General features: G+C 34.3%; 1 protein-coding gene across 1 annotated transcript in view; it reads left to right on the top strand.

Moving 5' to 3' along the window:
* The first annotated feature begins 437 nt into the window (after positions 1 to 437).
* LOC140138130 (tyrosine-protein kinase BAZ1B-like) overlaps positions 438 to 13,937 on the top strand; it is a 47,386-nt gene continuing 33,886 nt past the window's right edge. The window contains exon 1 of the mRNA XM_072160054.1: positions 438 to 660. Within this exon, the coding sequence (XP_072016155.1) occupies positions 548 to 660 (113 nt within the window). The 5' untranslated portion in view covers positions 438 to 547. The remainder of the gene's footprint in view (positions 661 to 13,937) is intronic.

The following is a 13,937-nucleotide window of genomic DNA, read 5'->3' as shown; positions in this document are numbered from 1 at the left end:
AATAGATCCTGTGCCATATAGGGCCTACTGGGGTACCCAAAAAGGTGGCTTTGTTACATTTTGATGTGCAGTTTCGATTTCAAAACACTGTCACTTGAGTATTCCTTCACTTAGAAGATTCAATTAGGTCTTAAATTAAGGCGATTCCTGCTATGAAGATATAGGGTCGATGACACTGTGCCACCCCTTATAAGGAAGAAGAAGAACCCTCTGGCCCCGTCTGGACATAGTCGTAGCGATTTTGAAAACTGACTCATGGGAATTTTATTTCTTCAGTCAACACATCATAACTGGCAACACACCGAACTCCAAATGTACGTTAAAAATACTACCTCTGCTGTTGGTCGATTTTCTTCTTTTTCTCGCACACTTTTTGAATGGCGAAAAATGTCAACCTTGTACATAATGAAAAGGTGTAAAATACCCGTGCAGATCATGCATTGCATTGATAACGCGGCCGGTTCGATTGAGACTGGATTCTCGTAGTTCCCGCCACATTTTAAAGGAACAAATTTCAAGCCTTGAAAGGCTTTAGAGAATCTCCACAATGCCTCTTCTTGGGCAGAAGATATATTTAGCTAAGGCTGAAGAGAATCGCTCCAAGAAAGGAAAAGGAAAATACGAAATTCCGTTCACCAATGAAGTGTTTACTTCAAAGGAGTATCCTTTTTTCATGTGTCAAAACCAAAATGGCCGCTCAGCTTTGTATTTGTTACATAAAAAGCATATGCATTAAACAGACTTCTTGCCATGTCTATCTCTTTATATAAAATTCATGTACTTGGTTACAATGCATTGCTTTAGCGTGCATACATGTAATGTATACTTTCTCGTTATTTTGCACTTTCGCTCATGATGACCTGTATCTGATGACATGAGTGAATCACTGAATGTCATATGTCATGTCATGAATCACATGGTCATGTTCTAGACTAATTCCAATCAGCCTAGACTCGATGAGTCTCATGGACGCCGTTCCTATGTCCATCAGACTCGTATTTCCCATTTTGGATGTCAATGGGAAATACACACTTAACGATTTATACCGTTAGAAACTTGAAAAAAATCTTTAAAATTTTATCGATGTATATAAAAGTGGTACCAACCTTATTGTGCTTGCTAATTTAAGAAAACAAAATGTATGCATTTAGTGTCCAAAAAGGCAAAATTATCGTAAAAGTTCTGCCGGAAATCGGCACCCTTGCGCAGGGTTCAGAATTCGAATCGGGAACGAAAATATCCGATCTTTGCGATCAAAAACACAAAATTACAACTTTAAACATACTATTGGCTAAAGACATTATTACCAAACAATATAGAATAGAAAATTTGACATCATTTTCTCAAAATATTGAAGAAATTTGCTCACTAGACATCGAAAAAGTACGCAATCCAATTCCCGTTCAAACGCGTGAGAAACTGAAAGTGCATAATCCCGACTAAATCAGCCGTCTACACTTCGCATGTACTGTGTATGCTTCGTAGTGACGACTGATTATCTTGCAGTCCATATCATGATGGACTTCTGAAAACTATTCAATGCGACTTTGATTGTGCGCTGTATAGCGCGACTGACTAGGTGTACCGCGCCGCTGTGACAAGATCGCGCTTTGAACTTCTAAAAACAACAAACTCGGTCAAAAGGTCAATTTGGACACAACTGCGCACGCTCTATGCCACAGGAATCCTGTTGCAAGATCCGTCACTTTTTTCCACGTAGTTTTCTCAGTCGTCAATCCAGACGGTTGACGACTGAGGGCAGCAGCCTAGGTCATGTTCCCTCTGCTCTGGTCAGTGTTCGATTTACCTGGATTCGCATCGCAAAATGCGAGTCATTTTTTACAAACTGCTACTCAACTACACAGACCAGTAGCAAAAAATGCGATCCCAAAAAATTGGGGGAAAATGCCTACTTGCGATCGTGAACCACGCTGATATACCATCATTTGCAAGTTGCCATTTGTCGAAGTCAAAAATGTTTCCATAAATTCCATTTCCAAGAAAATAATCCACAAAAATATGACCCAAAAGTCTCTAAATCGTGATGTTTACGCCATTAAACTAAATACAGTATCCTCCCTTGTATGCAATTTTTTTCCCATGACGTGTTGTGTTACAAACTTCGATGTATTACCAGATAACTAAAAACGTGCATGGTCGCATGTCATAAGTTGGGTATGCTAAAAGGGTGGAGGGATTACACTTTTCTAAAAATTGTGATACAAATTTGATTGGCTTTCCGTAACCCCATATCCTACAGCAGTGGTTGATACCTCATTTTAAGCCTAATATTATACTCTTTCAGTCTACTGAAGCATATAATTATAAATTATTCAGTAAAAAAATCACATCAGTTGAAATAAAAAATGCCAGGGGTGGAGGAGCAGGCGGATGTGGAGCAGGCGGATGCGGGAGTGTGCAATAGGGCATCATGTGAAAATTCACATGTCAGCATGTCAAAACTACTGGTTACTTTTGCAAATCTAGGGAGGGTATGATGTATTGACAGCTTTGAATGTTGAATTTGTACAACTAAAACAATTACTGACTTCTTAAGGTGGCACTACACCCTCTGATAAATTTTGTGACAAATTTTGCATTTTTGCAAGTAACTACACACCGGTAACAAAAGTTATAGGCCTACATGTATGTATATTATAGGGGCAAGGAATCCAATTACTTCACTGAAACTTCAGTGACTCAAGACAAGGGGTTCATTATATATGTTAAGAATTGAGGTACATTCTAGCGGTACCTCTTTTCTGATCATAAATAATGCACCGCCTGGATCGAGTGACCGAAAATTCCAGCGCAGCAACTGGACTCCTTACCCCCACAATATACATGACCTTTGTTACCAGTGTGATATTACTTTTTGAGAAAAATGCAAAATAGTCACAAATTTATCAATGTGTGTAGTACCACCTTAAAGGGTTATATGTTCCATTTTTTTCATTTTTAATGAAATCCTAGTTGAATTTCAGTATTTTTAGCAATATGGTCGCATGTCATGAACTGGGCATAAAAAGTGTTACACACACTAAAATGTCAAAAATCACACCGATTTGTATTCAACTGAACATAACTTTTTATTTTGTACATATCATGTATAGGAAAGTATACATTTTTAGGAAGTCTACATTACAAGGATCTCATATGTGGCAAAAACAAAGTCAATATTCAGGGTGGGTAAAATTTATATAGGGTGTACATAATAATAATTTTAAAATAAATGCAATTTGTTACACCCTGGTAATTTTTTCCCCATTGATGAATAAGTAAAAACAGATATTGATCTAGAAGGATGTAACCATGGCCTTTCATTTAAAAAAAAAATCTGGGACTGATTTCATTGTGGTTAGAACATACAGGGTGGTCAAAATTGTGTATTTTTACCAGGTAAAAAACAAGTTTTCAAGCTATGTAGTCCTTTCAAAGACCTGTTTATCTGATGTGTGATTATTTACCATCTAGATAAGTTTAAAAATCACATTTGCTTAAGTTTCCTTCTGCTTTGTAGAGCTAGTATTGAGAATACAGGGTGATCCATTAAGCGGAGATCTATGATTTTTGTTGTGCGATGACCAAAAAATCCATCTTCTTCATAATACATTGGATTTTGTTGTGTGGTGATAAACAACACATATTAATCTTGTTTTATATTAATCATTTCTGCTCTATTTGGTTATCACTGTTCCAAAACCTAGAAAGGAAGTATGAACAACGTACACAAAACTCCCACAGAAAATGGGTCAAAATGAAGTTAATTAACAGTCAATTAATTAATTAATAGGTTGCATAACATTCAAAACTGTTTATATCATGAAATAGATCTAGTATCAAGAATACTATGTATGAAATTTATGGTTCATGCTACTTGTACTTTTCTAAATACAGCATTTCAAAGTTGCTTCCTTTTTTGCTTTTTGTGTGTAATTCCTATGGTGTGCGACGTCCTCCCATGCGACGTCCTCCGATCCCCCGCAACCCACTCGGACATTTTGACCCCTAACTCGCTTGTTACTAATCCAAATGAGCTATAAATGGTCTTAAATGAAGGGGGAGATCAATAGCAACAAAATGACACCAAATTTACTTCTTTAGGGGTGTAATTCTGAAATTAATTGAGACTGAACAATAAAAAACCTATTCACCTATTCACATATGTAACAAATCCCCCATATTTGATAGCCCAGTTCACGACATGCGACCATATGCTAATGTACAATTCTCTTCTTGATATTCATTTCCTCAATAATAGAATAACCATCTCGCTAATTACTCATAAAAGGTCATTGACCTTTACAATGTAATTAACATACATACAATTATTTTAAATAGTTCATTTGAAGCATTAATGTTTTGAGAACATATCCTCCAAATCTGATGACATTCTTGCATAAAATAAAAATTTTACAGTCATTTTTGTAATTGAGGTCCGATTTGAGAAAAACGCATTTGAAAATTGAGATTTACATAGACGCCTGTGTATTAATTAATTAGTAATTAAGCATTATCTCAAAAATTAAGCAGGTGTTAAGGTTAAAAATGGTGTTAATTATTGGAGATTGTCAATATATACAACATATCAAAGAATACATTTTTTGCCATTTTTTACCATGTAATGGAAATTGTACCCAACTTATGACATGCGACCGCATATTAATTTTATGACGTCATAGAAGTAGCACTGTTTATTAAGGCTCTGAGTGAGTCCCGGGAATTCGAGTCCCGCCCGATAATCCTATTACCCGGGCAGGAAATTCCCTGCCCGGGTACCCGAAATTTTTTTAAATTTTTTTTTTCAAAGTTTTTTCCCGGTTTTGTAGTGTCTCTGGACCTAGACCTAAATGCTAGGATCATGGTTGACCTAAAAAAAAATTGAATTTTGCACATTGTTTTGTGTTTTTAATCTGAAAATTGATACATAGTTTTCATGTCATACTCTATTAATGATATCAAAATGCATTGAATTTGAATGCATTTTGATATCATTAATAGAGTTTGACATGAAAACTATGTATCAATTTTCAGATTAATAACACAAAACAATGTGCAAAATTCAATTTTTTTTTTTTTTTAGGTCAACCATGGATCCTAGCATTTTTTTTTTTTTTTTTTTTTTTTGCATTTTGGTACCATTTTCGAAAAAAAGTTCGGTACCGGGGCCGAATTTCCAAAATGAGAGCCTTACTGTTTATATGGTGTATAGTTCAGTGGTGAGATGGAAATATCGTGTGTCCTTGGTGACAATCTTCCAAAATTATACAAGATTTTTAGGATTTCATAGATTCCTCACATTATTTTAATGCTTCAGCTAATAAATTAGTGAGTTTCCTCTACTCAAAAATGTAGGACTTCTCTTGATTACTGAAGGAAAATTTGCGTTTAGAAAGGGCACACGATAATCAGCTTAGGAAGTTTAGGTGCCGAATTTTGAACCACATTCGGTCTGCAACACTGCAGTTGCATAACATTTGTTTAAGCATTGAGTACCGGGATTGAGTAATCTGTGAGAAGATAAGAAAATACAAAAAAATCGATAAAATATGGTGAAAACAAACTGCTACTCAAAATTTTGGAATTGCTAAGTACTCAAATCTGAAAGTGAGTAGCAATTTTTGCTACACAAAAAAATAGATGAAAATCGAACACTGGCTCTGGTCATCAGGTAATCGCTGATTTGCAATACTCGGAGGCGGAGGAAGATATGAATGATTAATTATGTGATGCATGGATGTCATCACAAATTTTCGCAGATTATAATATTATGCAAGTTGTAATGGAAGTTCGGAAGTAAACACAGCCGATATGGCCGATCACAACAAGTTGAACTACCATGCAACAGACAATCACATAAAAATATTGTTTACTTTAAATTGCACCTCAACTAACTTTTATAGGCAACTATAACTGACATACTTGTACAAAAAAAAAAGTTCTTAGAATTGATTGAAAATTTAGTCTCATTTTACGCAGGGCTGTCAACTTTTTGGAATTGCTTGGCGTGCGACAGAGGCGTACCAGGATTTGCCGACTCCAATGTTCATTTTGTTTTGTACCATGATCATTTAAGCCACGGTGCTTGAGAATGTGAAAAGCGGGGGGGGTGTAAGAGCAACAAATTATTCATGACAATGCGTGAGATTTTACTCATTTACCAGCTTTTGGGTGAGATTTACTACCTAGGTGTGAGATTATACTACCTTGGCGTGAGAAAGTGACCCAATGCGTGAGACTCACGGGCAATGCATGAGAGTTGACAGCCCTGTTTTAAAGATCTTATTAAAACTTTTAAAAATGGTTTTTAGAATGAAGTTGATGCTTCATTGGGTTCCGGATACGACAATTTATGTTTTATGTCAATTTTACGCAGATTTCTGTAGTAAAAATTTCTGTAGTTTTTAGTGATTAAATTAATTTAAAAGATACAGGGGAGGCGGGTACATATACATTTTAAAATGTTATTATTTGGTATTTTTTGGTTTGTTTTACAGTTCTAATTAACATTGTATTTGTAATCACAGAATAAGTGAAATACAATCACTTACGAATTATAACTTCGCAGCGATATATTCGCACCAAATTTATGTAATTTTCGCTCAGTAAAAATTTTTGTGGTATGAAATTGTTGCATTTATGCATGTTATGATCGTTTTGATCAATAATATAGGCCTACATTGTATGCCTACTGATGGAAATAATGTTGAATTTAGTGATATAAAGTTTTCATGTTTAACAGACCGGTATCAGTACGGTAGGCCTACCTCAGTTTTTTGTATTTTAATGGAAACATTCATTACCGGTACGGTACCGTAGCCTATATTTCATGTTTCTAATTTCCCTATGCCACTTAATTTCGCAGAATTTGAATATTTACATTTTAAAATGAACAGTACAAAAAATTACTTGGAACTTTAATATATGCCTAAATAATATAATTTTACCGGTATATTTTATTTTTTCTATTCCAGGATTTGAAGGAAAGAAGAAGAACCAGACAACTTTGTTTATTTTGTGTGTGAAAATAAAATTATTGATGTGAATAAAAGAAATACGTGTCGAGTCATTTAATTGTAGGGCCTATACGTACATGTACGGTACCGTACTAAGTTTAAAATTCAAGACTCAAAAATTCACCATTGAAGCCAACAGGGGTGTGATTTCCGCATTTTTTATGTGCCCCGGATTGTTTTTAAAAAAATAAAAAATTTGGTTTTGGAGTGTCCCTGGACCTAGAAGGCCATGTGTTTTGAACTCGCCACGCAAAAAGGGTGGCGGCGTTGCATTTTTCAAGATCCTTTCACCAAAAATGTTTATAACTTGACAACCACATATATACTACAGACATAAGTTTGGTGTCAATTTAAAGCTGAAACTCCATACTACATGCTGTGCGAAATTCATTAATGTGGGTTTTAGGGTGTTGGAGATATGTCCATTTGTTTTTGGGATATTCAGGGTGGCGGTGGCGGAGGAAGCGGTGGCTGAGGAAGCGGGCTGTACAATCCCTATGGAAGGCACAGCATCATGAGCATTGCAGTTATATTTTTAAATAGCTACCATTTGCAAATTATAAGGCCCCTCTCAATGTCACTTGGACCCAAGTGTCCATAAGTAAAGAGGTATTAGATAAGCTATGTTTTAGGTCAAAGGTCAAAGGTCATTTTCCGAAACAGTAAAAAAAAAGATATATATGCCCTACCCCTATACAAGTATACATTTTCTGAAGGGAAATTTCATGGGGAGTTTAAATATGATGAGCAATTAAAGATAGGGGCATAGGTTAAGGTGGTTATGGAGGCATTATAAAAGTGCTCTAAACATGTTTTAAACAGATTAATTGAGTAGAGCAAAGTACATTGGTCAATATGCCTTTTGTTTGGAGTCAATCGGACATACGGTTTTCAAAATATATCAATTTATATTTTCTTTGTATCTTATTGTTTTTTATCAATAATCTATCAAGTTAATGAGCTAAAATGACTGGAGAAGCTCATTTACATATAATTTTGCCAATATTTTGCTAAAATCCATGCATAAATGTTCAGGGTACTTTTATTTTGCATAATTTGCCCTGAAACTTGGTCAAAGTGTTTCTAATATGTTCTAATGCATAATTAATTAGCATTTATGCAAATTAGGCAAATATGCAATTTGGGGGTGGCTTCACTATATAATACATTAGAACATATTAGAAACACTTTGACTAAGTTTCAGGGCAAAAGTATGCAAAATAAAAGTACCCTGAACATTTATGCATTGATTTTTAGCAAAATATTGGCAAAAATTACATATTAATGAGCCTTTCCAGTCCTTTTAGCTCATTAACTATATTGATTATTGACAAAAACAATAGGATACAAAGAAAATATAAATTGATGTATTTTGAAACCGTATGTCCGATTTGTTCAAACAAAAGGCATATTGATCAGTGTACTTTACCCTACTCAATTAATTTGTTTAAAATATGCTCAAAGCATTTTCTAATTTCTAGAAAATGCATCCAATACCACCTTAAAAAAGTATATCTTGAAAGATAAAAAATGAAAAAGTTAAATTTTAGCTGACAATTTCAGTCTGGACAACTTAACAATACCCCTTACAATTTTTTAAATGGCATATTTGGATTGCTCATGCAATTTCCTTTCAGGAAATGTATAGTTTGGATGGGGTGGAGTGCATATTTAAAATTTTATGTCCATTTCAACCTCGGAAGGCGTAAATAAGCTCAAAAAGGCTGTGCAACGCAAAATGGGGCGAACTAAATCATAAAATGCTGGGATCATTCATTCATTCATGGTTAACCTAAAACTAGAGCGATAACCGCACCATAGCTGAACCATGTGGCTTCGGCAGTATATTGTGGTAGGCCTATATAATACCACTGTCACCCAGAGTCTGTAACGGACATAATCTCCAAATGCTACGAAGGTATGCACGAGGTAAGTTAGGCGGATGACTGTGACGATCTGATTCTGATCAAGCAGCAATACTGTGCTGGATAGTATTAATTTGAATAAGACTGTTTCATTAATTGCCGTTTCAATATACCTTGATCGTGGGAAGCTGGCATTTTGAAAACTTGACTTTTGACCTTGTATGACCCCCCCTTAATGACCTTAAATGAATTTTAAAATATATTTTAAATGTTTAGAATGTCATAAGGACCATTGCATTTAAATTTCAGCTCAATTGGAGCATTTTGAAAAACGTGACCTTGGACCCCTTAAAGACCCCTTAATGACCTTAAATAAATTTTAAAATATTTTTAAAATGTTTAGAATGTCATAAGGATTATTGCATATAAATTTCAGCTCAATTGGAGCATTTTCAAAAACTTGACCTTTGACCCCTTTATGACCCCTTAATGACCTTAAATGAATTTTAAAATATTTTATAAATGTTTAGAATGTCATAAGGATCATTGCATTTAAATTTCAGCTCAATTGGAGCATTTTGAAGAACTTGACCTTTGACCTGTTTATGACCCCTTAAGGTAATACACTATTTTAAAGTGTTGCGATTTGGTAGTTCACAACATCTTGCGAATGGTAAAGAGCTTTGGCAAAAATTGCATTGCTCATTTCCTTGCGAGCGTGTAGAATTCAAATATCACATAAATAATTTTGTAGGTCCTGTGGTTCTTGAGTTATGTTGTAAAGAGGGCTGAAACAACAACACTTTTGTAAAATGTACATAAGGCCATGTGTTTTGAGTTGGTAGATTTTTCGGTACCCAAAATTTTCAATTTTTTTTCACTATGAAAATGCACGCTTTTTGATAAAAATATATTTGTGTGTTAACTAAACCCCATAAGTACAAGTAAAGTATACATTTCCTGACAGGAAATTAAACAATGAATCCAAAAATGATATTAGATTCTCAATAGGAAGATTGGTTAGGGAGGTAGTGGACTTTGAATAGCAACATTTTCCATAAAAAATGTTTGATCTTCAGTGATATATATTTTTTACATATTACACCCTATGCTGAAAAGAACATCATATTTGAGTTCCTTGGCTCAAGAGCTTAAAAAAAATGTATACTTTTATTGTAATACCTGCTACAGGTTTCGGTGTGTGCGAACATATTTGAAACACACATTTGAGGCATTCCGAATAGGGATTTACACACAAACAGTGGAATTTAAGGCATTATCTACATGTATAATCAAGGGATTTACACTAGAAAATCACTAAATTTAAAGACAGAGTAACCTTTTTTAGTTTCTAAATGATTGTTCTTAAGTCTTTACAACATAAAACCAACTAAAAGAAGTAAATATATCAATATACCCCAATTTTTTTGAATTTTTTAGTTAAATTTACATATCAATCCTCCATATCAATCCTCGGCTCCACCCTGTCATGTTTTCATTAAAATCAAAATAACTTAAGAATGGTTTATGCTACATAAATTGTTATGGTATCAATACAAAGGTCTCATCAAAAGCTTTAAATTGATAGGTAATTTGTCTAGGTAGGTGACACCCTTGACTTGAAAATACTAAGAATTAGCACAAAAAATCTCGCTCAAAAGTACTGCTCCACCCTATCGGTGTACCCAGTATAAAACGCATGGCCATAACTCATTAACAACAATAAATTAAGCAAGTTTTCAAATTATATAATTTGTAGAATGAACTTTTGCAAAACATCAAGGTGTTATTTGTCAATACACTTCTAGTGCCCGTTTCTATTCATCGTTATGTATTCTTCTCCCGTGCATTATTTTCGCGAACTACCCTTCACAGCCCAAATTATATAAACCTGCACGCTAAACAATGCATTATCTAAAACCTGCACGCTAAACAATAGATTCTAGATAATACGTGCACGCTCAAATACTAGAAATACTACTTTCACATAACCATAAAGTAGAGTTAGGTGGCGCTTTAGACACAGAGATCACATAACTATATAATTGTCTGTTCGATATATATATACCAACAAAAAAAAACGAATATACATTCTGTGGTGTTAAAATGGTATAGTTACAAACGGTGTTCTATAATAGTGTACAATTACGAATAAGGTGCAACTCGCTAGACTTGAGTCCAGTCCTCGTTTACGGAGTTTAGGGTTTAGGGTTGGGATAGGGCAGTCTTGTAATAAGACTAGTAGAGTTGCACCCTTGCAAATATCATTGTCATAAATTATGATTAATGACCTCAAATAAATCAAACATCAAATGAGAATAATCGAGCTTCTATTAATTAAAAAGGGCCAAAAACAGGTGGATCATAATTATACAAGATGACACCATTGCAAAATATTCAGCATTTTACAAATGAAATACATGTAGGCCTATATCTAAAATAACATAGCCGGGCCCGAAACACACACTAGCGCATAATATCATGATCATGCTTTTATAATACCATAGGCCTTCAAACACATGTGTTTGAAGGCCTATGATAATACTGAACAAATTGTTAAATCCCAATGTCGTGTGTTTTAATATAAGTAGGCCTAGTTCAAATTATAGAGCTATAAAGTCCAGTTGATATTCACCGTAGTACTAGTCTGACATCTAAATCGATCGTTTCCAACTGGTTCAGTGCTCTCTGTGTTCGAAACCACGATATTAAATGATCACAACATAAAGTCAAGTCAATTAAACCATGCGTGAATAAGTTACCTAAGTATGACGTATGGCGCAATCGATACCATTGATTACAGGGATTGATTTTCTTTACCAGTTAAATGCTACGTAGCTGGTCAATGTCCTGACGGTGTTTTTAAAATGTAAGATATTTTCCCTAATATTAAAACTAATATAATGAATGCAGCAATTAATATAGACCCTCCCTCGGGTCCGTGGAGAACGACTGGTAATGTAGATTACATAGCATTAAAAATCAACCCAATACACGGACCCTCCCAGTCTGTAGGCAATTTGACTTCCAGCTCCCACAAACTGCTGGAAGTTCACTTTTACGGATTTGGAGTCACGCAATCTTTCTATATACCACGTCCATGTTTTCACTACATTAACGTTTGTGTAAGGTCATTTTCACGGTAAAGGGTGTAACTTTGGATTTTTAACATTTTGATCCGTAGTTTTCTAATAAAGCCACAGAATTCCATGATTTTTGGCCACATAAGTCATCTAGTTAGCAGCTACCTTGGGTAGCATAATCATCTTCGGAGTTACTGCGTTCAGTTTTAGCAGGCTTAAATGTACCTAATATTGCCATTTTGAAAAACTGTAAAAAACAGTAACATTTTTGTAAAACCCTGTGTTTTCTTCAGTTAGTTCATGGATAATTTTTCTTATCCTGAAAGTACGGTCATATGTTCAGTAAACACTGCCACATTAGATTTAATTGTGAACAGCCCTGTATTTTTGAGAACCGGACTTCGATATTTGTCGTTTCGGAGGCTTCATTTTCCGTTAACAATTGTTAACAAACTTTGTGGGTATAGCTTTGGTTCATAATTCTTGGTTATTTCTTCACTTCTTCTTGATTCATAACAGTTGATATCTTAACTTGAAATGGGTAACAAAAATTAGTTGATTTGCAAGCTTTTAAAATTTTTATAAAATCTTGACTTCAAAGAGCCGATTTTCCGTTAACTTTTTGAAGCCTCCAAACAAACTGTTCAGCAAGCTTGGGCAAATATAAATAAAAGAGCTCATCCAATCTATTTATCAAAATGTAGCAAAGTAGATCCTCAAGTCACTTGTTTTTAAATCATGGAGATATATATCACCGTTTGAAAATGGGACCCAATACAAACTTTCCGTTAACAATTGAAGCCTCCGAAACAAATGAAGCCTCCGAAACAACAGTAAACTTAATTATCATCTATGCATATCTAAATTGGTATGTTCCATATTGATATCTGCATTGTAATTGTTGCATGATATGTGCAGAATGTCATAAATTTAAAAAAAATTGATATTATGGTTAATGCTTGAAAAATATACTGATATCCAAGAAAGCCCGTTTGGAGGCTTCACATGCAAATAACACCATACTTAACAAATGGGTGAAAAAATTATCATGTTATAAATCTGCAATATCTGCCGCATAGAATCATTGATTCAATACACACAAGAAAATAACAGCTTAGATGATCCCAACAGTGTTGTTTTCAAAAAAAACTTCTTCTGCCATGTTTAACCATTGTAAACATGAAGCCTCGAAACAAAAAAAAATGACTTGCTGTGATAATTTAATTTTGTCACAACTGAAATTCAATACTTAGAAGCAAAGCATGAAAATTGGTAATTGTGATATTTTTTACCTATTTTTTCATGTCAACTTGTAGTAGTTAGCCAAATATTTTACTTTTATGATCACCTGTGTTGTTAACTGAAGCCTCCGAAACACAAATCGCTTGAATTGCCAATTCTAAAAAATAACTCCAATTTCTGTGAAACTTGGCTGGGAGGTTCCTTTCATCAAGTAGTATTTGTACATGAAGTTAGACATTTAAATTATTTTAGGAACCCAATTAAAACTTAAAAAATATGTTTAAGGTTGGGAAATTTCCATTGCAAATGACCCTTGATGTTAAAAATTTTCAAAATTGCAATTACAAACATAGCAAAACATGGTATAAAATTTAACTTATATCTGTTGACTTACTTTGGAATGGGATTTCACATGTATTCCAGCTTTCATGTCATAATTTTCTGAGCTTATGTAAAATACATTTTTTTTTAGTTTTTAACCAAAATGTTATGGAAATGTCAAATTTTTTATCAGAAATCAAAAGGTTTAAGCCTTGAAACACTATTTTACTGGAATTTAAGTTGCTTCTATGCATGATTACAGTAAACAGAAACATATTTAAGTGGTTTGAAATTTTGACCCTAAAAATCAAAAGTTACACCCTTTACCGTGAAAATGACCGTAAGCGACTAAACAACGATATTGTATCCGACCAATCAACGCAGCTTGGCAGCGCGGATATTTGAAAAGG

This window comes from Amphiura filiformis, chromosome 17 (assembly GCF_039555335.1).
Source record: "Amphiura filiformis chromosome 17, Afil_fr2py, whole genome shotgun sequence".
Taxonomy (NCBI): domain Eukaryota; kingdom Metazoa; phylum Echinodermata; class Ophiuroidea; order Amphilepidida; family Amphiuridae; genus Amphiura; species Amphiura filiformis.
This window is presented reverse-complemented; position numbering and strand designations above follow the sequence as displayed.